General features: G+C 47.0%; 1 protein-coding gene across 2 annotated transcripts in view; it reads left to right on the top strand.

The window, feature by feature from the left end:
- pcsk7 (proprotein convertase subtilisin/kexin type 7) overlaps positions 1–27135 on the top strand; it is a 257528-nt gene that overhangs the window by 89470 nt on the left and 140923 nt on the right. For both annotated transcript variants that reach the window (XM_038779566.1, XM_038779567.1), the window contains exons 7-8: positions 2088–2226; positions 14583–14683. In XM_038779566.1, coding sequence (XP_038635494.1) covers positions 2088–2226; positions 14583–14683 — 240 coding nt within the window. The remainder of the gene's footprint in view (positions 1–2087; positions 2227–14582; positions 14684–27135) is intronic.

The raw sequence follows: 27135 nt of genomic DNA on the forward strand, positions 1-27135 counted from the left end.
CCAGATTGCCGCAAAAACCCACTGCTTCAGTCATTTCTTCCAGGGAAGGGAGATTGTCTCTATTCATTTCCCAGCCAAGTCTTTATGTTATTCCAGTAACATATTGGTTTGACTGTGTGCCACACTTCTAGGGGCCTATTGAGTCGCTCACTGCAAAAAGCCCTCTGTCATCTCCTCAGAACAACCAGGGACAGGCAATAACTATGTTGGCATAGCCCAAATTGCAAGTACCAATCAAAAATCCAAATGGAAGCCATGGTTGGTGGAATGAGTTTGCGTTGTACGTAATTCCAATTCTGTGTTCCCCTCTGACACATCGGATGGTGAGACCCAAACCCCGGCCATCCTGAAAATCCGGGCCTTTGTTTTTTTAAAAAACTTGCTTGTACCTCGCTGGCAAACATTTGTGAGAGAGTAGCATAGCGGTGATGTTACTGGAGCAGTCATCCAGAAGCACGGTCTAATGCACTGGAGACATGAGTTCAACTCCCACTGCAGCAGCTGGAGAAATTTAAATGCAATTCGTTAATAAATCGGGAATAAAATGCTGGTGTCATTACTGGTGGTCGTGAAACTATTGGATTGTCATTAAAAACCCACCTGGTTCACTGAAGCGCTCCAGGGGAGGAAACCTTCTGTTCTGACGTAATAGAACATACAGTGCAGAAGGAGGCCATTCCGCCCATCTAGTCTGCACCGACCCACTTAAGCCCTCACTTCCACCCTATCCCCGTAACCCAATAACCCCTCCTAACCTTTTTGGACACTAAGGGGCAATTTAGCACGGCCAATCCACCTAACCTGCACGTCTTTGGACTGTGGGAGGAAACCGGAGCACCCGGAGGAAACCCACGCACACACGGGGAGAACGTGCAGATTCCGCACAGACAGTGACCCAAGCTGGGAATCGAACCTGGGACCCTGACGCTGTGAAGCCACAGTGCTATCCACTTGTGCTACGTGTGCTGCATGCTGTGGCCTCTAGGCTGTGATTTTCCCAGCCCCTCCTGCCGCGGGGATCTTCCAGCCCCGCCGAAAGCCGAGAGACCTTTGGCTGGCCTGCCGCCTGCCCTCCGGTGGGTCCCATCATGGCAGGGCTGGAAACACCTGGCAGGGCTGGAAACACCTGGCAGGGCTGGAAACACCTGGCAGGGCTGGAAACACCTGGCAGGGCTGGAAACACCTGGCAGGGCTGGAAACACCTGGCAGGGCTGGAAACACCTGGCAGGGCTGGAAACACCTGGCCCTAGTGGGCGACGCCAGACCCAATGCAACGTGTCTGATTCTTTTTTTGTTTAAAATTTAGAATACCCAATTCATTTTTTCCAATTAGGGGCCTATTTAGCCTGGCCAATCCACCTAGCCTGCTTTGGGTTGTGGGGGTGAAACCCACGCAGACACGGGGAGAATGTGCAAACTCCACATGGACAGTGACCCAGGTCCGGGTTTCGAACCTGGGACCTCGGCACCGTGAGGCCGCAGTGCTAACCCACTGTGCCACCGTGCTGCCCTACGTATCTGACTCTTAACCACCCACTGTAGGTAGTTGACTAATAGCTTGTGAAGATCAATTGGGGATGGGCGATAAATGGCCTTGCTATTGCCGCTGATTTCCAAGAATAATTTCTTATGAAAACCTAACATGCTGGTGGTTGCAGCGCAGTCGCTGGTGGGAGATATTTGACTATTGCTAGTAGATATATTGCATTGTATAAAAGTTTATTGACTTAAGTGTGTTTGGCTCCCAGTAGCATTTGGATGCCAGTGCACACAGCAAGCTAAATAGCATTAATGTAACAACATGCCTCAAAATGCAGAGTACCCGTTTCAAGAAAACCAAACGAGTAAAATCATTTTTATTGCGTTCTTTCTCTCGGGTTTCTTTTAGTTCAACTAAATTGGTCGATTATCTGGACCTCCTGGACTTGTCCCAGGAAGAGTTACACTGGCAAGAAAATGTTTAAAGCTGTAAAAGGAATGGATTGGCACTTCCTATTTAAATTGGTTCACAATCCTTCCAAAGTATATTATTGAAGTTTTGTTTTTGTGCTAATTGATGCTCTTTGCTCTCTGTAACCCTGGTGCAGGCTGCGTTGCAGCACGGAGTGATGGCTGGTCGCCGAGGCTTTGGGAGTATTTTTGTGGTAGCCAGTGGGAATGGCGGCCAATACGAGGACAACTGCAACTATGATGGCTACGCAAACTCCATCTACACCATCACCATCGGTAAGCGACTATTCAAGGATTCCTATGGGGAGAAGGTTTGGGTGGGGGTAGAATTCAATAAAAAGGTTGAAGAACAAAATTATATTCTTGGTGGCCCTGTCCTGATTGTATCCTAGAAACTGGTCTCTGCAAACTGACCTGGTTATGTGGTCCAAGCAGAACTGGTGACTTCGTTTTTTTTCGGACAGCAATTCTAGACAGCAGGTGCTGAAGATGTTGGGCGCGATCGAACGGCCCAGTCAGTGGGGAGGGGCTTTGTGGGGGCCCAGGGACCCTTCACAGTGAGTTGAGGCTTGTGAGGCGGGGGCCGGTCAGGGAGCGCCTCGGGGGCTCCAGGGATCAGGACGCTATTTAAAAATGGCGTCCTGATCTCTCGCTACACGGAGGAGTTCCAGCGAGCAGAGCTTTGCAGTGTACAAAACGGGGCTATGTGCGGTCATGGCTGGGCGTTCCCAGTGAGGCCCTACCTAACCCGAGTGATGTTAAGTAGTGTTGTGTTTCTCAGCACTGTAAAACACGTTGCTAAAGGTGCTCGCTGTGGGACTTTGTTCCCATTTAGTTTAATCGCACCCATTGTTTCGCGGAGTGATTTACGTTAAGTTGACTGCCAATCTTCTTGTTTAAAGGGCGAGTTGGAAATTATGTCTGCACTAATTCTGGAACTGCATACAATGTCCAGAACGTTGCGATTTGGATTCTTTCCGCCTTGAGAAAATGAAAAGTTCCGTTGATATTTTCTTTCCGACTTGCCAGATAATCTAGCAGAACGCAAAAGTACTGCAGCACAGTACACTGTTCGAACAATTGCTTTGTTTGGTGACATTTCCATGACCCTAGCAGACTCGGAACATTCATGTTCCGCTGGGATTTTGCACCACTCCCAAATTCACAATCAGGACCTACAAACCCGGAGCTATTTCTCCACCCTCTTCAAAGGAGCCTATTAGCCTAAATAATAGAGTTTGATTTATTCCTTATTTCTCAATAGGGAATCTCCAGGGCCATTAGGAATGGCCGATACATTCTGGCCTAGGCAGCGATGCCCACATCCCTTGAATAATTAAATATTCTTTGTTGGAGAGTACAGACGATTCTTGTCTGTAGTGCTTGCTGGAAGACTAAGTGAGTGGGTAAAACGACAACCGATGGCATTCAATGCGGAGAAGTGAGAGGTCCTTCACTTGTGTCTAACAAAGAAATGTCGGAATATTTAATTAGCGCTGAGGCTAGAAATTGTGGAGGAGCAAAGATAGTTGTGTATTGTGACAATATGTTCTATTACTCAGAGAGTAGTAAGGGTGTGGAATGCCCTGCCTGCAACAGCAGTGGACCTGCCAACATTAAGGGCATTTAAATGGTCATTGGATAGACATAAGGACGATAAGGGAATAGTGTGGATGGGCTTTAGAGTGGTTTCACAGATCGGCGCAACATCGAGGGCCGAAGGGCCTGTACTGTGATGTTCTATGTACCTTTATATTTTTGTGTTTATGTGTGTATTTAAGGGTAAAACCCTGCCTGTGTGTGTCTCGAGTTAATAAAAGGAGCGGCTGTTAGAACCAGATTATCTCTTGAGGTTGAGGGATGATAGGTTGAAGGTGTTATATTTTTGCATGTGGACTAATGGTGGGTGTTAACCTGCAAGTAAAGAGTAGATTTGAAATTTGCATTTGGGCATAAGTGGTGAAATTGAAGTGCAGCTATTGCATTTCACGGACTTTTCAATGCTGACAAAGAACATTTGCACCATGAGGAAATTCATGAGTAAACAGATTGGATTGGATTTTGATTATTGTCACGTGTACCAAGGTATAGTGAAAAGTATTATTCTGCGAGCAGCTCAACAGGTCATTAAGTACGTGAAAAGAAAAGGAAATAAAAGAAAATAGATAATAGGGCAACACAAGGTGTTAACTACTTTCACAGACTTTCACAGCTGCATCGGGTGAAGCATACAGGGGTGTAGTGTTAATGAGGTCAGTCCATAAGGGGGTCGTTTAGGAGTCTGGTAACAGTGGGGAAGAAGCTGTTTTTGAGTCTGTTCGTGTGTGTTCTCAGACTTTTGTATCTCTTTCCCGATGGAAGAAGTTGGAAGAGTGAGTCAGCCGGGTGGGAGGGGTCTGTGATTATGCTGCCCGCTTTCCCCAGGCAGCAGGAGGTGTAGATGGATGGGAGGCAGGTTTGTGTGATGGACTGGGCGGTGTTCACGGCTCTCTGAAGTTTCTTGCTGTGTTATTGCCACACCAGGCTGTGATGCAGCCAGGAGCAGGCATGTTCAAATTTTATTGACCCATGAATAGTGGCAAAATGGGAACTTGGATGTTTTTAATATTTGGGAATCCGAGTTTTCAAAGAAATATTTGAAGACAGTGGGAAAATACGACGCAAGGGGTGAAAAGGGTGGACTTGACAACAGGACTTCAGCTGCAAGGTGCTGCTGTGGGGATGTTTTAGCTGAAAGCCCCTCTGTGCTTTGACAAAGAGTCATCCAGACTCGCAACGTTAGCCCCCTTTTGTCTCCACAGATGCAGTCAGACCTGCGGAGATTGTCCAGTATTTTCGGCTTTTGTGTGTTTGGAGTGTGCTGAACAAGCTGTGAAAGTCTTGCAATTGAAGAAAAGCAATTCTGGTTTTGGGACAAATATTTGTCCTGAGAAACGGCTGGTTCTGGAGAAGCAGCACCGTGGGTTTACTCTGGGAAGTCGTGGATTATTCTTCGGCTTGGAACGAAAACAATTTCATAGTTGGGTAACATTTCCTGGATTTCGAGGTTAAGAATCTATAAGGGCCGGAAAAGATAGTTTTGAGGGTTGTTTTGTAAGATTTTTCTAACTGTGCATCTTTTAATTTGTGTGTGTGTAAGGTATATCTTTTCTTTCAAGAAATATTTTAGTTGTATGCCCGGGCATACAGAACAACCCTAACCTCCTGGGGGATGCACTTGTAGGCGGAGGATTGGGACAGGTTCCCGCTGGAGCCCTGGAATGACCCAATGGCAGAAATGTTCAGTGCCGCAGTGACCCTCATGGCCAATGGGAGAGGGTTTCTTTGCAGGGTGCCGAGTTCCCGAGGAGATCTCCCTGCTGAGACGCAGTCTTCTGCGGCACTTGGTGCCCATCAACTCATTGAATCACCAATGGTGCCCGTACACCTTGTGACTTGGCTGGCTCCCCCTTCTGGCTCCCTCTTTGGGTAGATGGGCAGTCGGGTCTTCAGGGTGCGCGGTGAGCCCCTGCACATCGGGTGCCGCCTCCCGCCTGCGCTGGCCCTGCCGCAGTCTCCACATTTGCCCGCCTCAGCTGCCACAAGCAACACGAGGGCAGCCATCGCAGGATCGATTCCAGCAGACATTGTTGTATCTGTCCAATGATATCAGTCCAAAGATTTGCAGGTTAGGTGGATTGGCCAAGGTAAATTGCCCTTAGTGTCCAAAATTTCCCTTAGTGTTGGGTGGGGTTACTGGGTTATGGGGATAGGGTGGAGGCGTGGGCTTGGGTAGGGTGCTCTTTCAAAAGAGCAGGTGCAGACTCGATGGGCCGAATGGCCGCCTTCTGCACTGCAAATTCTATGATTCTGTGATCTGTAAGGAATTAGAGAAGGAGGGAGACTGACAGTCAGGGCTACCTTCCCGGACGCTCAAATCCCTCAAGTCTGCCCCACCCTTGTGCGTCCCGCTTCTCTGAGTGCGAGCCAGTTGTGCCGGCAAACACTCTCCCCGGCCAAATCAGGAGCACCTAGACACCACACCTCCGCCAGGAACATTAGGGAGGCCGTGCTCAGCTTCCCTCCGCTCATCCACACACTTACCCGCGAGAGGATCCTCAGTGCTGAAGCCCAGCTCTTTAATGTTTGATTGTTGGCAGCTGCCTCTATGGTGCTGACACTCCTAAAGTTCAGACATCAAAGTTTGCCGGACATGTAGCGCACTAATCGTCCTCTGAGACATGGCACCTGTGCCCTTGAGGAGGCACTTGAGAATATTTTGTTTATTAAACGGCAGCACGGTAGCATGGTGGTTAGCATAAATGCTTCACAGCTCCAGGGTCCCAGGTTCGGTTCCCGGCTGGGTCACTGTCTGTGCGGAGTCTGCACGTCCTCCCCGTGTGTGCGTGGGTTTCCTCCGGGTGCTCTGGTTTCCTCCCACAGTCCAAAGATGTGCGGGTTAGGTGGATTGGCCATGCTATATTGCCCGTAGTGTCCTAAAAAAGTAAGGTTGGGGGGGGGGTTTGTTGGGTTACGGGTATAGGGTGGATACGTGGGTTTGAGTAGGGTGATCATTGCTCGGCACAACATCGAGGGCTGAAGGGCCTGTTCTGTGCTGTACTGTTCTATGTTCTATGTAAACGGTTAACAGCAACAAAGATTTGAAAATAAACTGCGTAACATTCGACATAACACACTAACCATTAAACAAAAGGAAATGTCACCTTTCCATATTGATACCGATGCAAAGCTACATCAGCAAATGTTCACAAAAGAAAAAGCAAACACAGGGTATCACCCCTTGCAGATTCCTCAACAGAAATGGAGGATAAGCCTGAGAATGTATCATCATGTCCAGAGCTTTGTCGTAGAAGTGATCTGTCCATCACAATGTTACTTGTTCCACCTATCAGTGCTATTCTCTGTCCAGGAGTCGCAGCTGTGCAGGCCCCTCCCACACGGCCCAATCTCACCGGAACCAAATCCTGGCATCCACATATTCCACAGGCGCTCATGGTGCAGTTGAACATCCTTGACTTCCAGCGTGTTTAACCCGCGGTGACACGCATGCTACATGCAGCAATCACCGCACCAGCAACAAAAAGAATCAGCAATCTGCAAAAGCATTTCTTCAACGGTGTCATCAGGTGGCTCATTTGGATCAATGACCTGATGCACACCAGGTTCTGCAGCGTCTTCTTGCTTCACATCGGATTGTCTTCTAGCCCCATACGTCCCCCTGACGCAGTATTCCAGGATTGAGGTATCTTTAAAAAAAAAAATTGTCCTTCTTTCCGGCTACAGAAAAGGAAGGAAACTGCGACGTGTTCTCATATCTAATAAGGTTAACTCCTCATTTGAAATAGCCTGCAGCTCTGAAGCTAGAGGCTGCTCATAGTCAAAGGGAGTGAAATTGAATTTCAGTTTAGAAGCCACAGCAGGGCCCTGTGCTGGAAGAGTTTGGTAGGACAGACAGGCTCCAGCTGTGGTTGTTCCTTGTTATGGGTCTCTACAATATTTAAAGATGGCTTGAAAGCCTCACAGATGCAAAGCCACTCACCCCCTCAAAATGGTCCAGCCCCCTGACCAAGCCCAACCCCCGTGAGGGGTGTTCTCCCCACCCCCACCTCACCCCTCCCCGAATACCGGGGCAACATTCCAAAAAATTGAAAGGGTTACTCACCGCCTCACTTGCCCTCAGTAGCCATTGCGCCAGCTTACCATTTTTGAAAAGGAGTACTAAATGACGCTTGCGTGACTTCCCGCTGGTGAGTCGGGTAATTCCCGGGAGGCCGCTGCTTTCGACTTCAATCTCGTTAATGAGACTGAAATGAGGGTTAATGATATTCTCGCCATTTTTGGATGTGATCCGGAAGCCGCCATCAGGAGCAAGTGGGTGAATCGCGCATGGCGTGAATCTCGATTTCGGCGTTTCCCGCTATTCACCCGGATTGTCCGGGCACAACGCGGGGTAGTTGAATTGTGCTTCACGTTTCTCCTGCGAGTGCAGCATAATGTATAAACGTGGTGTGGGGTTTTCAGTTAATGGGGGAATACATCACCGACGCAGTGACCAATCACATCACCTCTGCTCTGTGCAGGAAGAAATGTTCCCTTTTCCATCACTGGACACTCAGTCACGTTAAGAGAACGAATACATTGCCTCAACATGATCGGAGAAATGTAGACGTGCCACCAATTTAGCATCACCTCATGCTGTGACTTTCAGAGCAGTGAATTCGCAATGTGGGTGAAATTGGTCAGTACCAGCTGTTTTTCACTGTGTCCCGTCTCCTCTCCACGGTGGTTCACAGGGCAATTTTTCAACCTCCTTTTGGCGATTTGATTCCTAATCTCACTGTTGCTTTTTCTTGGTTTGAAATTAAAATCTTGATAGTGTTTTCCGAGTCGATGCAATAGCGCGATTATAGCAGGCTGTTAATTCTGTATGAGCCCATATCTCGGCACCGTTTATCGTCTAATACGATATTCTTCCTGCTGGTCACAGTGACACAGTGGTTAACACTGTTGCCTCACAGCGCCAGGGACCCGGGTTCGATTCCAGCCTTGGGTGACTAACTGTGTGGAGTTTGCACGTTCTCCCCGTGTCTGCGTGGGTTTCCTCTGGGTGCTCCAGTTTCCCCCCCCACAGTCCAAAAATATGTGGGTTAGGTGGATTGGCCATGATAAATTGTCCCTTAGTGTCCAAAGGTTGGGGGTAGGTATGGGGATAGGGCAGGAGAGAGGGCCTAAGTGAGGTGCTCTTTCGGAGCATCAGTATAGACTTGATGGGTTGAGTGGCCTCCTATAGAATCCCTACAGTGCAGAAGGAGGCCATTTGGCCCATTGAGTCTGCACCAACCCTCTGAAAGAGCACACTATCCCCACAATCCCACCTGGAGGCAATTTATCATGGCCAATCCACCTAACCTGCACATCTTTGGACTGTGGGAGGAAACTGGAGCACCCGGAGGAAACCCATGCACACACGGGGAGAATGTTCAAACTCCACACAGTCACCCGAGGTCGGAATTGAACTGGGTCCCTGGTGCTGTGAGGCAGCAGAGCTAACCACCTGCACTGTAGGGTTTCTCATGATTCTATGATCTCACTGCCAGTATTGAACCACCTGCTCCCTAAATGACTGCTCTTTTAAAAAAAACCTATGGGCCTTCAGCCAATCCTTTCTTAAAAAAAAACTCCACTGCCCCTAACTTGTCATTTCTATAAACCATCGCAAGGTTGTATTTTTTATTGTTTAATAGTTTTTTTAGGTGCTGATCAGTCACTGATTATTTGATGGGCCAGGTCTAACCATTTCAAGGCTACCATTTCCTCCCTTTTGAGAAGTCCTAATTTAAAAATTAAACTTTATTTCACCCCCTACGTCATCAGACCTACCCAGATTAGATGTGGCTGCTGCTCGTTATGCTTTCCCTTAATTTGCTCTGTTTTAATTACCTTTGCTCAAGAGTCGCCAGGTATCTTTCTGATACCACCACAGGGTTCAAAGCCGAATACTGATCAATGACTCGATACACCAGTTAGTAAGTTTGAAATCAATGCACATTTATTTACACACACACAGTCAATTATTACTCGTGCATAAACTCTACTCGCTAAACTACAACTACTACTAAAAGCCTATACTTAGCTTCGAGTGGCCCACTCAGTCAGAGGAACAATGGCCGTTGTCCGGTTCTGATACTACTGGCTGCGAACTGGTATAGAATAGTAGCTAGGAGCGTCTGTCTCGTAGTGTGCTTTGACCTTAGACTTACTTGGCTGGTGCTTATTGGGCCTCTCGTCGCTGAGAGCCAAAGGCCAAGGTGAAGATGGAGAAAATAAGAGTTCTCAAGAGAGCGAACTGACCTTGGGGACTCTGCTTTATACCCCAAGGGGTTTCGCGCCCTTCTGGGCGGACCCTGGACTTGGTCCCAATTAATTGGACCATGTCCCAATCGTTTGTATCGGTTCTCTCCAATAACGGGGTCGTTCCCTGATCATTGGGCGGGCTCTAGGTAACCGTTGGCCTGCCTTTGTTTTAGCTTCCACTGGCGCCGGGGAGTCTGTCCTGGTACCGATTGTTTCAATGTTTCTTTTTGTCCCCGGAGATAGCTCATTACTATGCTAATGGCTTGTAGTTTCAGTTCTGTCTGGGTTCTGCAAGTTCCAATCCACAGGAAACCTTGCATCTGCTTGTTTTTCTAGTGCTGTCCATTTTTCCCTGCACTCTTTGCGAGTATCCATTATGGAATCGGGACGTGGCCACCCCAGGTGGCTACACCGCTGTTCCAAAAACACCACCCGAGCTTTGGAAAGTCCTCTCATGATGTGTCTGTGCAATTGCTCTTTCACAATGAGCTTAACAGACTCCTGAACCGCCTACAGTAGCACCCCTCCACTGTGGAGTTTTTACGCTTTGTTTTCATAGAAACCCTGCAGTTCAGAAGGAGGCCATTCGGCCCATCGAGTCTGCATTGGACCGTTGGAAAGAGCACCCTGCTTAAGCCCACGCCTCCACCCTATCCCTGCAACCCCAGTAACCCCACCTGACCTAAGGGGCAATTTATCACGACCAGTCCACCTAACCTGCACATCGTTGCACTGTGGGAGGAAACCGGAGCACCCGGAGGAAACCCACGTCGACACGGGGAGAAAGTGCAGACTCCCACACAGTCAGCCACCCGAGGCCGGAATTGAACCGGGGTCCCTGGAGCCGCCCAGTTCCCTCGACGCAGCTGAAGCTGAATTGAGGTTGTCCCAAGTTCAAATAAAGATCATTTAAATGCAACCAGCAATCACCATCCGGCTGTCCACCCAAACTGGGTTCCACCCAAACCCCTAGATATTAATGAATATCTGGACTCCAGTTCGAAACCTTTTTGTAATCTTGAGTTTAAAAAAAATGAATGCATTGTTAAATGGCAACTGGGCAATAAACCAACCCTAACCCTTATCTCCTTTGAAAATAGTGCACTACCAAAGTGTCTTTTGATTATCTTTTTCCATACAAATTGATAGTTTCAGTTTAATCAAGCTTTAAAGCTTACCTGAAAAAAGTGTAGATAGAATTGTTTAATATGATTAAATGTATATGTGTGAATGATTTATATAGATATGTATAGAATTGTTTAATATGATTACATGTATATGTATGAATGAACTGTTTAATAGTGATCTTTGCACTTAAATCCTTCCCAAATTTTCTTGTGAAAATGACAATCTATGGTCAATTCTCCGCCTATAGGTCGCCTTTATTCAGAATGGATGACATTTTTATTATTCCCCCGGCCAGTATTCCAAGTGTGAGATCAGTCCGTTTTAAATGTGCTCGCCTAACCGCCTATAAATCAATCGCCCTTCTGGTCCTTTTCCTTGAAAGTACAAGTAAATATTTAAACATGGTGAAGTATCCACTGGGAATAAGCAGTGGCAAAGAGAGTGATTATTTTTAACTTTCTCTGTCATAAATCTCCAGCCAAAGTGCCCTGAAGTCATTGTTAAACCCTTTTGTGGCAAATCCATGATTGACAAATCCCCCGCCAACTGGGGTGAAGACTTTGTGAAGGTGATCAATTTGTATGAAGAGTGACCCGTCTGCGTCCCCTCAATCAGGTTCTTCAGTTTTAATCACGAGGGAAATGAGGCTTTCAGCTCATGGAGTGACTTTTAAGACCAGAAGTGAGAAAAAATCAAATATAGATGCTGGAAATCTGAAATTAAAAGCAGGAAACGTGACCTACGCACAGCGTCTCAAAGGGCGAGGGGAGTTAATGCTTTGAGTGGAATCCCACTCTCAATGTTTTCTTTAAAATAAATTTAGAGTACCCAATTATATGTTTTTCCCAATTAAGGGGCAATTTAACGTGGCCTAACCTGCACATCTTTGGGTTGTGGGGGTGAAACCCACGCAGACGTGGGGAGAATGTGCAAACTCCACACAGACAGTGACCCAGGGCCGGGATTCGAACCCAGGTCCTCAGTACTGTAGTCCTAGTGCTCACCACTGCGCCACGTGCCACTCTCCACTCACAATGTTAACCTATCTTTCCTTCCCTCTCTCTCTCTCTCTCTCTAGCTGGCAGATGCTGACTGACCAGTCTATTTGCAGTGTTCTGTGTTTTATTTTGTGCCCTGCAGGGAAATGTAGCATGCCCCGCACGCTGTCCAAGAGGGTAGCCCCCTCCAATGGGGATTGTTTGGGGGTGGGGGCGGCTGTGTCACTGCCACACTGCCAATGAGGGAGTGAGATCAGTGGAAAGGCAGCAGCTTCAGAACATAACTCATGCCAAAGTGAAGAAAATATATTAGCTTTGTTGCCCTTTGAGCATCCTCTCCCTGTGGTGCATATTGAAGCACCAGGGCGTGTAGGTGTTAGATCATCATCGTGTCTCTCGTTTCCCACTCAATCGATTTGGCCCTCGAGTCGCATTCACCAGCAACAGTATTCCACCCGAGCTTCTTCCTGAGACCGCCTCACCTGAATGGCGCACTCCGGCATGCGACAGGCTTGATGACACAAACTCCCCAGAGAGTCTTTTATCCGTTCCTTTAATAAATCCCATTAAGTGGTCTGGTTGGCTCTGATAAAGCTGAAGTTGCACCTGTAAGATTGTCCACTTCACAATCACTGCTCTAACCCCGTCTTTGGCTTTCTGCCCTGCTTAACGGTGTCACCTAGACACACGGCAAGAGACAGAGCCACTGGCAAAAACACAAAAGAAAAAAAACAAGCAACAGAAACTTAATAAACACCTGTACAGTCGGCTGGCACTTTTCCTGTCTCCTGAAAGAGGTTTGTGAACTTCTTCCATGTGTCGTGGAAACTCTCCTCGGACCCTCTGACCAAGAATTATATCTCCTCTAGTCTCAGGAACTCGGCCAAGTCTGAGAGCCACTCTGAGGCCCTGGGTGGTGCTGCCGACTTCCAACATGATAATCAGCAAGGTGAAGGCCAGGGTGTCTGCCCACCTCCCCGTGTAGAGCTCTGGATGCTGTGACACCCCGACGCCCATCACAGGTGGGCACGACTCCATCTTGATCCCCACAACCCTGGACATGGCCTCAAAATTGGCTGTCCAGAACTCCCAAGTCTGGAGAAGGATCAGAACATGTCGGTGTGGTTGGCCGGGCCCCCCTGACACCTTTGCACTTATCCTGCACCTCCAAGAAGAACCTGCTTGTGCGTGTTTTACTAAGGTGCGCTCTTCTAACTAATACCGCTTCCAGGTCAAAAGTTGTCAGCTCACATGTGTTGTGTTATGCTTCTTCACGTAGCATAAGCTGCTTCCTTGAGATGTACCCTGACAAAGGAAGGTTCAGACTTAGAGATAGGTTTAACACATTTATTGAACAGTTAACAATTCTCCTACTTGAGTTCAACTCTACTGCTAATCTAACTATAGTAACTCGATCTAACTAACCAGTCTGCTCTAATCCATGCGGTGGGTGTGATGCTTCCCTGATCTGCCCCGTCTCTCTGAGTGTCGCCTATGGAAAGAGAAAGAGCATGTGTGCCCTGTCCTTTTATATGGGTAGCCCCCTTGTGGTAGTGTCACCTCTGGGTGTGTCTTGACTGCCCATTGGTCGTGTCCTATCTTACTGACCTATTGGTTGAATGTCTGTGTGTCATGGTGTCTCTGGTGCTCCCTCTAGTGTTTATTTAGTCCGACTGTATCTACATTAACCCCTTGTGTATTTATAGTGATGCATATCACCACAACATGGACCTTTTCAAGCAAGTTACAATTGATTCAGACTCTTAAAAGTCCTTTTCAAACAATCGACAAAACAAATTGCACAAATTTGGGCAGCACGGTAGCACAAGTGATTAGCACTGTGGATTCACAGCGCCAGGGTCCCAAGTTCGATTCCCTGCTGGGTCACTGTCTGTGCGGAGTCTGCACATTCTCCCCGTGTCTGCATGGGTTTCCTCCGGGTGCTCCGGTTTCCTCCCACAGTGCAAAGATGTGCAGGTTAGGTGGATTGGCCATGATAAATTGCCCTTAGTGACCATAAATGATCAGGCGGGGTTATTGGGTTACGGGGATAGGGTGGAAGTGTGGGCTTAAGTGGGTCGGTGTTGACTCGACGGGCCGAATGGCCTCCTTCTGCACTGTATGTTCTATGTTTAAAATTATGAATTTTCCTTACTATACTGCTCTCAGGCCAAAGGGTCGCTGCAAGGGAGGGATTATGACCATAAGATTATAGATCGGTCACTCTGGCTGCTCTCCTTGTTGACCAGCTGAAGGCTCAGCTATCAATGATGAAGTCATTAAAATTACTTCTTGAGGCCAGACCTACCCTTGGATGGTAGAGGAAATTATAGAGTTAGAGAGTTTGCAAGATTGCTGTTCCTTTGAACGTAAATTTTCTGCATTGTCTCTGGTTGCTTTGCCGTTATAGCTTGCATTTTTATGCAAACAGCTATTTTAATAGATTCAAACCTGGAAGCTGCTGATGACCAGTTCTCTAGAGGTATTAGTATAAGCAAAAGAATGCATTTGGTATATAGCTCCTTCTAGAATATGATGTGTTGGGATTTTGTTCCTGGTGTAGACCTGGTGTATTTCTTGCTGGACGTAAGTTTCTGAAGGCTAGTGTCTTTAATCTATAATCGTGTCTCCCTTTGTTCTGTCCCGATCCAGGAGCGGTAGATGAGGAAGGACGCATGCCGTTCTATGCCGAGGAGTGTGCCTCCATGTTAGCCGTCACCTTCAGCAGTGGCGATAAAATGATGAGGAGCATTGTAAGTTTGCAAATCGATGCTCTGTACTTCAAAACGTGCCATTTATCTAAAGCTTGAGATCACAGCAGGAGGGGGTAAAATGATTCGTGGATAAACACTCAAGGTCATTATGAATAAGATTTTATAAAATGAAAGAAGAATAATTGTGAGTATTTTACAAATTTCCAGCGTTCCGATATGGCTTTAACCTTGTTGGAAGGCGAGCCAATCGATGTATTGTATTGCATTTCCAAAAGACATTTGATAAGGTGCCAGAGAAAGGCTAATATGCAAGATACGGACTCTAGGATTTGGGGAGTAATATGGTAGAATCGTAGAGACCACATCAAGGAGATTGGCTGAATAACGTCAGCAGAGTAAAACGGTCAAAGGATATTTTTTGGGCTAGAGGAAGGTTTGCAGTGTTGATCCCCAGGGGGTCGGCATTGGGACCTTGCTTTTCCTGATATATTGATATATGTTTATGATCTAGAGATCTTAGTGTGCAGGGGACAGTTTCAAGGTTTGCAGATATACAAAACTTGAAGGGGGCAGTCTAGTACTTCAAAAGGGCATAGACAATTTGTGGAGTGGGCAGATAGGTGGCGGATGAAGTTCAATGCGGGAAAGTGCGAGGTGATGCATTTAGGTAGGAAGAACATGGAGAAACAATATAAAATAAGGGGTAACATTTTTTAAGAGGGTGCAGGAGCAGTGGGACCTGGATGTATGTTTGCATAAGTCATTGAAGGTGCCGGGATTGGTGGAGAGAGCAGTTAATAAAGCATACAGCATTCTGGCCTTATTAATAGGGGCAAGAGCAGGGAGTACAAGAGCAGGGAATTTATGCTGAACCTGTACTAGACACCAGTTCGACATTAGCTGGAATATTGTGTACAGTTCTAGGCACCACACTAGAGGAAGGATGTGAACGCATTGGAGAGAGTGGGGAGGAGGTTCACAAGAATGGTTCCAGGGATGAGAAACTTCAGTTATGATGATAGATTGGAGAGGCTGGGACTGTTCTTTTTGGAGGGAAGAAGACTAAGAAGAGATTTGATAGCGATGTTCAAAATCATGAAGGGGTCTGGACAGAGTAGACAGGGAGAACCTGTTCCCATTCCTCAAAGGATCAAGAACGAGAGGCATGATGTACCATCAATTGAATGCGAGACGAGTTGCTGAACAAAAATATGGCTTTAATCGACTAGATGTTAGCCCTGCGGTCGATTACAGTAGAAGGACGACCGCCGGGAGTACTGGGTATTTATACCCCGCCCTGGAGGCGGGGTTAACTCAGCCCCTCGACCAATCGGGGAGCCGTCACATGACTGGTCTCAACCAACCGGTCGAGGGGCACATGACCGACCAGGTTCAATGGTAAGCCGGTGTTCTGCACCAATGGCAGGCAGCTATGCTAATCATACCACCACAAGGCACAGATTTAATGTGATTTGCGAAAGAAGCAAAGGGATGTGGGAAAAAAAACTTTTTCACACGCGAGTACCACAGAGGAAATGATGGCATTCAGAATGCTGATGAGGAGGGGATGGAAAGATGTATTCAGTGTTGGCGTTGTGATAGAAGTGGCAGAATTGGGGCAGGACAATCTGTTGAATCCAGAAGCCAACGGGTTGGCAGGTCAAAGGGCAAGGGGAACCCTATTGTGTTTCAGGAAGGGATGAGGTCAGGTGTGTGCAAAATTGATAGAGATTTACGCGAGCTGCTGGGACAAGTGGAACCAAGTAGGTGGCCGTTCTGAAGAAAACCAGACGATGCAGCAGTGCGGGAAATGGGATGCAGTGGATTCTGGGAGAAAAGCGAAGGGTTAGTTTGGCCAGAGAATCTTTATGGCGCAGGTAGATTGGAAACCAGAAGGTAACGTTTTTTTGAGGAAAGAATTTGGAGCGAACTGAACAGGGAACTTGCAACAACATACCTGAAAAAGAGATTGCGTCGGGCATAGTTAAAAGGACAGAAGGGTTGAGTGCGAATTCTTTGAGGCTGATGACAGCTTTGAAAGTAAAGAGAAGACTGTCGAAGGAAGATGAGCTGTTTGTGATGTTGACATTCAAGTTAAATGAACAGCAATGGTGTGGAATGGGCTGAGGGATATTGAAGCAAAATTTGTTGGAAGGAATGAAATAGAATGTCATATAGAGTGAATAGTTGTCCTCTATAACGCAAAGTAGAAAATAGACTGAGCAAGATGTTACTGCCTGACATGGCTCGATTTATTATTCTTTATCAAAGCACAGAGTGAAAATCTTCTTAAGAAACTGAGGCTATATTTAGTATTCTTGTATTGCTTTTGAATAGCCAGGAATAAATGTAATGAAATGAAAATCGCTTATTGTCACAAGTATTTGAAAAACATGGTTATTTCTAAACATTACAAATTTTAGTTATTGTCCAATGTACACCACAAATTACCAATTTATCAAATTTATGGGTCAGGAAGCCAAAGTGAAACCAGGCCCATTTACTGTTGAGGTATAGCAATGAGAGAAATTCTTGAGATCCTAATTGTTGAAATTATAAAACATACGATGAGTTTCAATGTGTTTGTTGGTTCAAACGTAGCCCTGCCAATACGCTAGCTGCATCTTATTTTCAAAGTCTCTATCTTTTCCACCGTATGCAGGATATTTCACCGATGTTTTCTTTTCACGATCTCCTCTCCCTCTCCACTCCCACACCTCCGTTATCTCTGTCCCTCATTCATTCAAATAATTTTCTCTTTGACTGGTCCATGTTCGTTTGTGGCAACATGTTTCTTCCTTGGAAATTCACCTTTCCTTGAGTTCTCTGCCTGAAGGCAGGTCCAATCCACAGCACCCCGCCAACCTTGCAGGGGCAGGGAGGCACGTCCCGAATCCACCCCAGAATGGAATGGAGATTGAAACTCGTGCTCGTGGGGGCCAGATTGCTGCCAACCAACTCCCCAGCCAAAGGAATCGGGGTTGTTGCGGCAACGTGTACTTTTACCTGCATGTTGTAGCCTAGTGATGGTGGAGGCTCCAAAATTCAGGACTGACCCTGAATCTCTCTCTCTATTAATCACTGGCTATTAGCGTGTGTTGGAGGGATTTACAGGCTGATAATCAACCTGCTTGACCAGGCTATGGAAGCACCTTCCGTGGCAGTCAAGTCTTGAAGTCTTGCTTCAAAGTATACATGTGCGGGTGTCCAGTGAAACATGGGAATTGTGCTCAGCTGTGATGCCTCGTACAGTCGGATAATCTTAAACCCGCTTTCCAGGATTACTCTTAATGACTGTGAATTTATGGGTGAGTTACTGAAGAGTGCCCTTCGATCATGGCAAAGTTGGCGTATAAGGAGAGGCGGCGAGATATTAGAGGTGGGACACAATAGAGTTTAATAGGCAAAATAAGTAACGTTTGTGGAAATACCAGTTAGTGTTGCTGAACAGTATTCTCTTGTTTGAAATCACATGCATGCCATGGCCGCAGAACACCTCTGTCATCACCGCTTCTGAGCATTACAGCTGTGCACTTTGTGGCTATTGAACAAGAGAATTATTTGTAGAACAGAAAACCGACAGAATAATGACTCGAGCACAATTAGAATCAAACTTTCACTGCTATGAAGTTAGGCGGCAGGTTTGAGTGTAGTTTACTTGTTTAGATTGCAGCAATGCCCATCATGGGGAGGTGCCAAGTGAAGAAGGGATGTTAACCCTGAGGAGGGGATGAGAGAGCTACATAGCCATCTTGGAAATCCTTTTTTGTGCCTCCCTTTAACCAACGACAGATTAACAGTTCTGAATGTTTAGGAGCTTTGTCCTTCTGCTGCCAGAATTAAGGGGAGTGAAACAATTGCACAGAAACAGTCTGGATACCAGCCAGTTGTATTGGACTATTGGAACCTACTGTGGAGTTGATCCAAAGATTTCAATATGAATGTCTAATAGCTAAAGTGTCAAAGGAGCTAAATGAACAAGAGAGAGACTTTACTCCAAAACATTTTCCTTGGCTGATTGTCCCCTGCAGGTGTTAGCATTGCTTGACTAGAATTTGCACCTCAGCCCTGGATTCAAGCTCTACACCAGGGCTTAAGATCGGGGTGGCACAGGAGCGGCACGGTGGCACAGTGGTTAGCACTGCTACGGCACAGCTCCAGGGTCTCGGGTTTAATTCCGGCCTCGGGTGACTGTCCGTGCGGAGTCTGCACGTTCTCCCCGTGTCTGCGTGGGTTTCCTCCGGGTGTTCCGGTTTCCTCCCACAGTCCAAAGATGTGTAAGTTAGGTGGATTGGCCGTGCTAAATTGCCCATCAGTGTCCAAAAGGTTAGGTTATGTTACTGGGTTATGGGGATAGGGTGGAGGCGTGGGCTTGGGTAGGGATGCTCTTTCCAAGGGCCTGTGTAGACTCGATGGGCCGAATGGCCTCCTCCTGCACTGTAAATTCTATGATCTATGGTCATAAACTAGGCAAGGTACTTGGGTGTTTGGGGAAAAGGCCAGCTAACTTAAACCACAGCTGTTTCTGCCTTCCTGAAGCAGCTCTAGGGCTGGTCATGAGCCACCTGTGGGAGCTCCCAGTTCCACCAATGTCGACAGCGTTCTGTGCAGCAGGACCGGAGATAGGGGCTGGTTTAGCACAGTGGGCTAAACAACTGGCTTGTAATGCAGAACAAGGCCAGCAGCGCAGGTTCAATTCCCGTACCAGCCTCCCCGAACAGGCGCCGGAATGTGGCGAATTGAGTGCTTTTCACAGTAACTTAATTGAAGCCTACTTGTGACAATAAGCTATTATTATTATTATTATTATTATTATTATCATTATCATCATCATCATCCCACCGCCAAAAAAGCCCCACCCCTTGTCCTTAGGACGCGTCAGCAGGCACTTTACAGCTCGTGATTTACTTGCAAACTGTGGCTAGTTTCGTTATCAAGGCCGTCGCAGCAGCTAATTTGTGCAGAGCACGATCCCATGAACGGCAAACAAACTCATTGGCCAGTTTGAGGGATAAATGGCATTTTGAGAACTTCCCTCCCACCGACTCTTCAGATGGTCCCATGGGATTTACACCATTAACCTGAAGAGTTTGGGAGGACCTCCAGGTTAGCATTCCCCCTGAATAACAAGTATCGGCTTGTATTGTGTCATTGTTCTGAAGTAAGGCTTGAACTTAGCATTCTTTTTTAAAAATAAATTTAGAGTACCTAATTATTTTTTTTTTGCAATTAAGAGGCAACTTAGCGTGGCCAATCCACCTACCCTGCACATCTTTGGGTTGTGGGGGTGAGACCCACACAGACACGGGGAGAATGTGCAAACTCCACACGGACAGTGACCCGGGGCTGGGATCGAACCTGTGTCCTCGGTAGCTCAGAAGATAGTATCAACTGGCCAGGCTAACATGTAGCAATTTGTTGGCAGGTTAAATTAAAGGAAAGCTAACGTTGTTTAAATGGCTCAGACCTTGCTTTATTTCAGCAGAACAGCAGGATATTCTGCAGTCAGTTTGTGTTAACTGTAAAGCATTTGTATACTCAACCTCGCACCTTTTTCTTCCCGTCTCATTCCTTTGTGACTTCATAGTGTCCTGTAAAGTTCAAGCCGTAAGAAAACCTAATTAGGTAAAGGTTCTTGGAGCCATTGACCGAGTGCATTTCAAAGATTTACTTAACGAGATTTGTATGCTGCTGTCTGTACACTATCACATGAACGTCCGTCCTGCAGAATGGTAAATTGCAGCCAATCTGGATTTTAATTAACTGCCGGTTAAATGAGAAGGAAAACCAGATCACAAACTCATTCTAAACGCCTTTGGAAAGGGCAGTGTCTGGATGTGCAGGATATTTTTCATTTAGCACCATATAAATAAGAATCCCAATTGGCATGCCACCCCGAGTTTGGCTTTTAACTGTCAAACCGGTTTTTTTTTTCAGATTTCCAGTTTATGAGCTGTGATTTGCAATGCGAGCCTGCCCTTTGAATGTTGAAAACTTTGTTTCGCAACCAGTAGATGGGATTAATTTTTTTCTCCCTCTGGCCACAGTGTGCACGCTGCTGCCTCCACACACCTGATCAAAGAAACGGAACCTCGGGGTAGATGATGGGCTTTCCTGCCCGGCCGATGAGGCCATATTATTTTGTCTTTCGAGACGCACCCCGGAGCTCCTCCAGAGGTCTCTGAGGTCGCCACGTGGACCGGAATATTCCAGGTTTTACCCAATTGGATCAGGCTGACTGCTCTCGCTGTGGATGCAGTTACGTTGGAACAGTTGCTTAGCAGACTAATTTTGACTGAAAAAAGAGGCCTTTCACACCCCTGGCTGTTACTCCGTGATCATTGCACGTAAATAATAACAATAATAATAATCTTAATTAGTGTCACGAGTAGGCTTACATCAATACAACACTGAAGTTACTGTGAAAAGCCCCTAGTCGCCACACTCTTGGCGCCTGTTCGGGTACACGGGGATGGGGAACTCAGAATGTCCAATTTTGGGTCTTGTGGGAGGAAACCGGAGCACCCGGAGGAAACCCACGCAGACACAGACAGTGACCCAAGCCGGGAATCGAACCCAGGGCCCTGGCGCTGTGAAGCAACAGTGCTAACCACTGTGCTGCCGTGCCTACCAGATAATGTTGTACATAGCGCCATTCCTTATGGTTCCATTCACCACCAACTCAACCTGGCAACATATAAAAGTACAGTGAATGTTCTGTAAATTAAGGAACAAATTGTAGTTATTTGTATACTGAAATGTTCATAATTGAGCAATATTTTATTTTCTATTTCATTTTAATAATTGGCGATAAATTTGTTGCGAATTACAATTTTGGTTTTCTTGTTAAATCGTTGAGGCACCTCTGCCAAGATGACTTTTTCAATAAACCAATCACCTATCCATCTGTTCACCTTCAAATCGCTGTTCAAAATTCAAAGCCGAGTCTTGCTCATGAAGGATAAATGCTTCTGGACTCGATCCAGTGGGACCACAGGCGGGTAAGAAGCTTCAGGTGAAACGGGGAGAAAATTGAACAGAGGGGGCTGAGGCTTAAAGTGCAACCCGTTGCCACGCTTTCCAAAAATCTACAATGCCACCTTTGTAGCGTATCTCTAGCAAGATAATCCTTTATCTCAATCTTTATTGCCACAAGTAGACTTACATTAACACTGCAGTGAAGTTACTATGAAAATCCCCGAGTCACCACATTTCGGCGCCTGTTCGGGTACACCGAGGGAGAATTCAGAATGTTCAATTCGTCTAACAAGCATATCTTTGGGACTTAAGTTCCTACGTGTAAAGTCTCCCTCTGAGTTCAGAGCGACACAGATCGGGTCTGCTTCCTATCAAGTGGCCCCTCCACGAAAATGACGAGTTTATAAAGACTTCTAGAGTGCTGACGGTAAAGTTCAATGAACTGCAGCTTCCGTCCGCAGTGTCACTCTCTCGGTGTGAAAAGCACTCTCCAACTTGATGGAAAGGCTTCGCCGCACGATGCCCGAGTCAGTTTGGTGATTTACTCCGCAGGATTCGAGGAAAAGTGGGCCTTTGACCCCATTTGGAAGCTGCTGTTAATGACGGAGTTGGATTTATTTATTTACTTATTTCTGTTTTGCGTGGGAATTTTCCAGTGAATTTTCAATCCTGATCATGTGCTGATGCCAACCCCTGCCCTAACCCCCGAGTGAAACCTTTTTATTCAAGTGGTCGCATGTAGCCACAGGAGACTTGTCTGTTCGTTTTGTACCATGTTTACTTTCCAGGGGTAATGTCACTCCACTAGTGATGGTCGAATTGAGGCAAACACCCAACTTGGTGGCTTGAATTGTATAGAGCTCCCTGCCTCTCCCTGCCCCTCCCGCACCATTTCTGGTTATCTTGCATTCTTTACTCCCGTTGACATTGGACAACATTAGATGCTCTTCCCCCAGTGTGATGTCACGCTGGCAGGAATCACTACTGGTTTCCAATCATGATGACCACGCTTTTAGGTGCAGAGGTGAATGTAGCCCCCGGGTGGTGAGGGACATGGCTGCCCCTTGACACTGCCATGCTAGTAATGCCAGGGGTTGAGGCCAAGGGCGGTGTCTCTCGGGAACCCCATTGCTGGGGTCGGGTCACCATGCCAGCCTGGTGTTTGGAGGTGGTGACCTGGTGGGAGGTTGGCCTGTGTTTGAGGGTTGGGGGTTTTCCCCTTGTCTGTTGGGCGTCCCGATGCCTTGGGGTGTGGATGAGGGGGACCTTTAACTGCACTTTGCAATCAGGGCGCCCCAATCTCTGTGTAACCGGGATTGCCGGCTCTATCAGGCCTTGCCCCGCCAGAGTGATGCCGAAAAGCACACCCCCTGCTCTTTTTTTGACAAAGTGTCGGAAGATCTGGGGCTGGATTCTCCGCCCCGCTGCGCCACATTTCTGTTTCACCCCGCCGGCGGATTGCTCCGTTACGCCAGCCGGTCAATGGGGGTTTCACATTGGGGGGCAGCCCCACGCTGTCGGGAAACCCCCGGGCTGCTGGCAAAACAGAGCATCCTGACGACGGAGAATCCAGCCCCGGGAGTGAAGACTCTGCTGTGTTTCTGGGGAGAAACACTCCGGTTTTCAAGTCAGAACCTGACACGTTGTCAGTTTTGGGGAAAATTCTGCTCTCTCTCTCTTACTCTCATTGTCTCTGTCTCTCTCTCTCTCTCTCTTTCTCTCTCTCTGTCTGTTGGCCTCTCTCTCTCTGACTCGCTCTCTGTCTCACTTTCTCTGTCTGTCTGTCTCTCTTTCTGTCTGTCTTGCTCGCTCTGTGTTGCTGTCTCTCTGTCTTGCTTTCTCTGTTTGTCTGTTGGTCTCTATGTGCCTCTCTCTCTCTCTCTCTCTCTGCCTCTCTCTCTCTCTCTCTGTCTCTCTATCTCTCTCTCAGGGAGGTAAGGACAAAATACCGCTGGCAAAACAAAGGGAGAATCAATCTTAATGTTAAATTGCTATTCCAGCCATTTGAAATGGCAAGTGTACAACTTCAGCATCACCATTTGTGGTTGTCTTGCATTCCTTACTCCCGTTGACATTAACCAAGTTTGGATTATAAAAGCGTCACGAACAAGCCAAAATCTAGGTTTCACGTTTGCAGCAGTTAAACTGCAGATTGCTGGTAAAAACCTGGTATTGAATGAGTTTCCAACAGTTATTTATGTAGGTTATGCATGTCAGGGCCATTAGTTTAATGAAATGGTTTGGGGGGTTTCCTTCCATTTGGGGGTCAGTGCAGAGGTTTGTGGTGATGTGCATCACTGTAAATACACAAAGGGTTAATGCAGATACATGCAGACTAGCCAGACACTAGAGCAGGGGTGGGCAAACTACGGCCCGACAAAGGTTTTTATGCGGCCCGCCAATGAGGTGCCCGGAATCATAACCGGCATTTTTGAAAAGCCGCATTTACTTCAGCGGCTTTTCCCCGGCAGCTTTTCAAAAATGCCGGTTATGATTCCGGGCACCTCATTGGCGGGCCGCATAAAAACGCGCGGAGTGGGGTGGATGAGTGGGGCTGTCTCATTGGTCGGTTTAGTTGGGTGTGCGACCAATAGGAGTCCAGGTTACAAACAATAAGCCTTATTATTGTTTGTAACCTGGACTCCTATTGGTCGCACACCCAACTAAACCGACCAATAAGGCAGCCCCACTCATCCATCCCACTACGCGCGTTTTTATCGTTGACTCGGCCAGGCTGTGCTTCTGTCAGTGTTAAGGATCAGCACAAGCAACTTGACACCTGATTTCAACAAACTGGTAAATGACTGCAGTCAGATGCATCATTCTCATTGACATTGTTCTGTTACTTACTGAGTTACTTTGTTTTTCAAATAAATGTGCTTTTTTTTCTTTAAAGACCTTTTATTTTGGCTATTTAAAATATTAATTATTTTACTTAATATACTGTGCGGCCCTTTAAAATTGTGAATTTCTGAATGTGGCCCTTGCACGGAAAAGTTTGCCCACCCCTGCACTAGAGGGAGCACCAGAGACATGACACACAGACACTCAACCAATAGGTCAGTTAGATAGGACACGACCAATGGGCATTCACGATACACACAGAGGTGACACGACCACAGGAGGGCATTACACCAACCCATACATAAAGGACACCACACACATGATCTGCCTCTTTCCAGTGGAGACAGTCAGTGAGTAGAGACACAGGGTTGATTCAATATCACTCCCACCACGTGGATTGTAGCAGACTGGTTAGTCAGTCTGTGTAGCTATAGTAGGATTAGCAGTAGTGTCGAACCCGAGTAATAGAAGTATATAGTTTAATAAACGTGTTGAAGTTATCTCCACGTCTGAACCTTCCTTTGTCAAGTGCACCACAAGGAAGCTGCTTATGCCACACATAGAGCATAACAAGACACGGTTGGCATCGGCACATGACTGAAAATAATTTATCCCTTTGCCCCTGTGCCCGCACCTCCATTCACTGTTCTGTGGCTTAACCTGCTGCCCGAGGTAAACTGAGAAACTGTAATTTAAGTCTGGGCTTGATGGAAAGGATTTGCTCAGCAATGCCTGTTGAATCAGTTTGGTGGTTTGTTCTGTAGAATTTGGCTGGGCAGGGTGGAGGCGGGGCGGTGTGAGTGGACATTTGACGCCATTTGGAAGCTGCTGTTAGCGACAGAGCTGAAGGGTGGCGAAGTGGGTTAGCCCTGCTGCCTCTCGGCGCCATGGCCCCAAGTTCGATCCCGGCTCGTGTGGAGTTTGCACATTGTCCCCGTGTTTGTGTGGGTTTCACCCCCACAACCCAAAGATGTGCAGGTTAGGTGGATTGGCCACGCTAAATTGCCCCTTAATTGGAAAAAATGAATTGGGTACTCTAAATTTTTTTAAAAGGGCGATGGAGTTGGATTTATTAATTTCTTTGCTTTCATATGGGAATTTGCCGGTGGGAATTTGCTGGTGTATCGTCAATCCTGGTTATGTGGCAATACCAAACTGTGCCCTAACCCCCAAGTGGAATAACACTCAAAAACCTTTTCATTAACATAAAAGTTCTGGCATGCATGACGTGCATAATTTACCCACAAAAAGTACCTGAAAGAAATGTGACATTTTGCCACATCCTCAATCTCAAAGCATTTCATCACCAGTTAATTATATATTTTGAAATGTATTTAACATTGTTATTTTGGAAAACCCTCCAGCCAATTTGCAAACATAAATGTCAGAGGGCAGCACGGTAGCACAGTGGTTAGCACAGTTGCTTCACAGCTCCAGGGTCCCAGGTTCGATTCCCGGCTTGGGTTACTGTCTGTGCGTGGGTTTCCTCCGGGTGCTCCAGTTTCCTCCCACAGTCCAAAGATGTGCGGGTTAGGTGGATCGGCCATGCTAAATTGCCCGTAGTGTCCTAAAAGGTTAAGTGGGGGTTACGGGTATAGGGTAGATACGTGGGCTTGAGTAGGGTGCTCTTTGTAAGGGCTGGTGCAGACTCGATGGGCCAAATGGCCTCCTGCACTGTAAATTTGATGTCCACAGCAGCAAATGCGACTAGTTAGTCTGTCTTTCTTGTGTTGCACGAGGGACAGATGTTGGTCAGGACGCTGGGAGAACACGCTGCTTAATCTTACACTACAGCGCTACTCTGACAACGTAGCACCTCCTCCGGCACGGAAAGTTACCTGGACTGCGCACTTCAGTCCGGGAGTGGGATTCGAACCCACAACCTGCGGTCTCTGAAGTAAGCCTGCTTTCAAATCGACCAAGCTGACACTGCAGCCAATCATTTCGGGAACATTCAAAAGTAACTTGATGATGTTTTCCTGCCAAATCCCAACAGGCTAAAAATGTACCAGCCGAGGCATTCTTCCCATGTCTGCGTGGGTTTCCTCCGCATGCTCGGGTTTTCTCCCACACTCCAGAGATGTGCGGTGGGATTACAGGGATAGGGTGGGCGAGTGGGCCCAGGGAGGGTGCTTTGTGGAAGGTCGGTGCAGACTTGATGGGCCGAATTACCACCTTCTGTACTGTAGAGATTCTCTGCTCTCGGCCCCTTCTCTGAACTGCATTGGTCTGCCCACTCGGAGGGTATGTGGTGGGGGAGAGGGGGTGGAGGAGGATGTGGAGGGGGGAGGGAAAGGATGTGGTGATGTATTTATTGAGGTATTTTTTTGATTTTACAACAACGACAAAATAAACAATATACATAAGTCTATAAACATAGTGCAAAAGAAGCCGTCTCTCTTTCAGGTCCCACCTTTATTCACCCCCTACTCTAAACTAAACTAACCCATCCCCTTCTGCTGACGATTAGTTTTCTGCAAAGAAAACGACGAACGGTTGCCACCTCCGGGTGAACCCTAGCAGTGACCCTCTCAAGGTGAACTTGATTTTCTCCACACAGAGAAAGCTAGCCATGTCCGATAGCCAGGTCTCTGACTTCGAGGGCTTTGAGTCCCTCCAAGTTAATAGTATCCGTCTCCGGGCTACTCGGGAAGCAAAGGCCAGAATGT

Source organism: Scyliorhinus canicula, chromosome 19, assembly GCF_902713615.1.
Source record: "Scyliorhinus canicula chromosome 19, sScyCan1.1, whole genome shotgun sequence".
Lineage (NCBI taxonomy): Eukaryota > Metazoa > Chordata > Chondrichthyes > Carcharhiniformes > Scyliorhinidae > Scyliorhinus > Scyliorhinus canicula.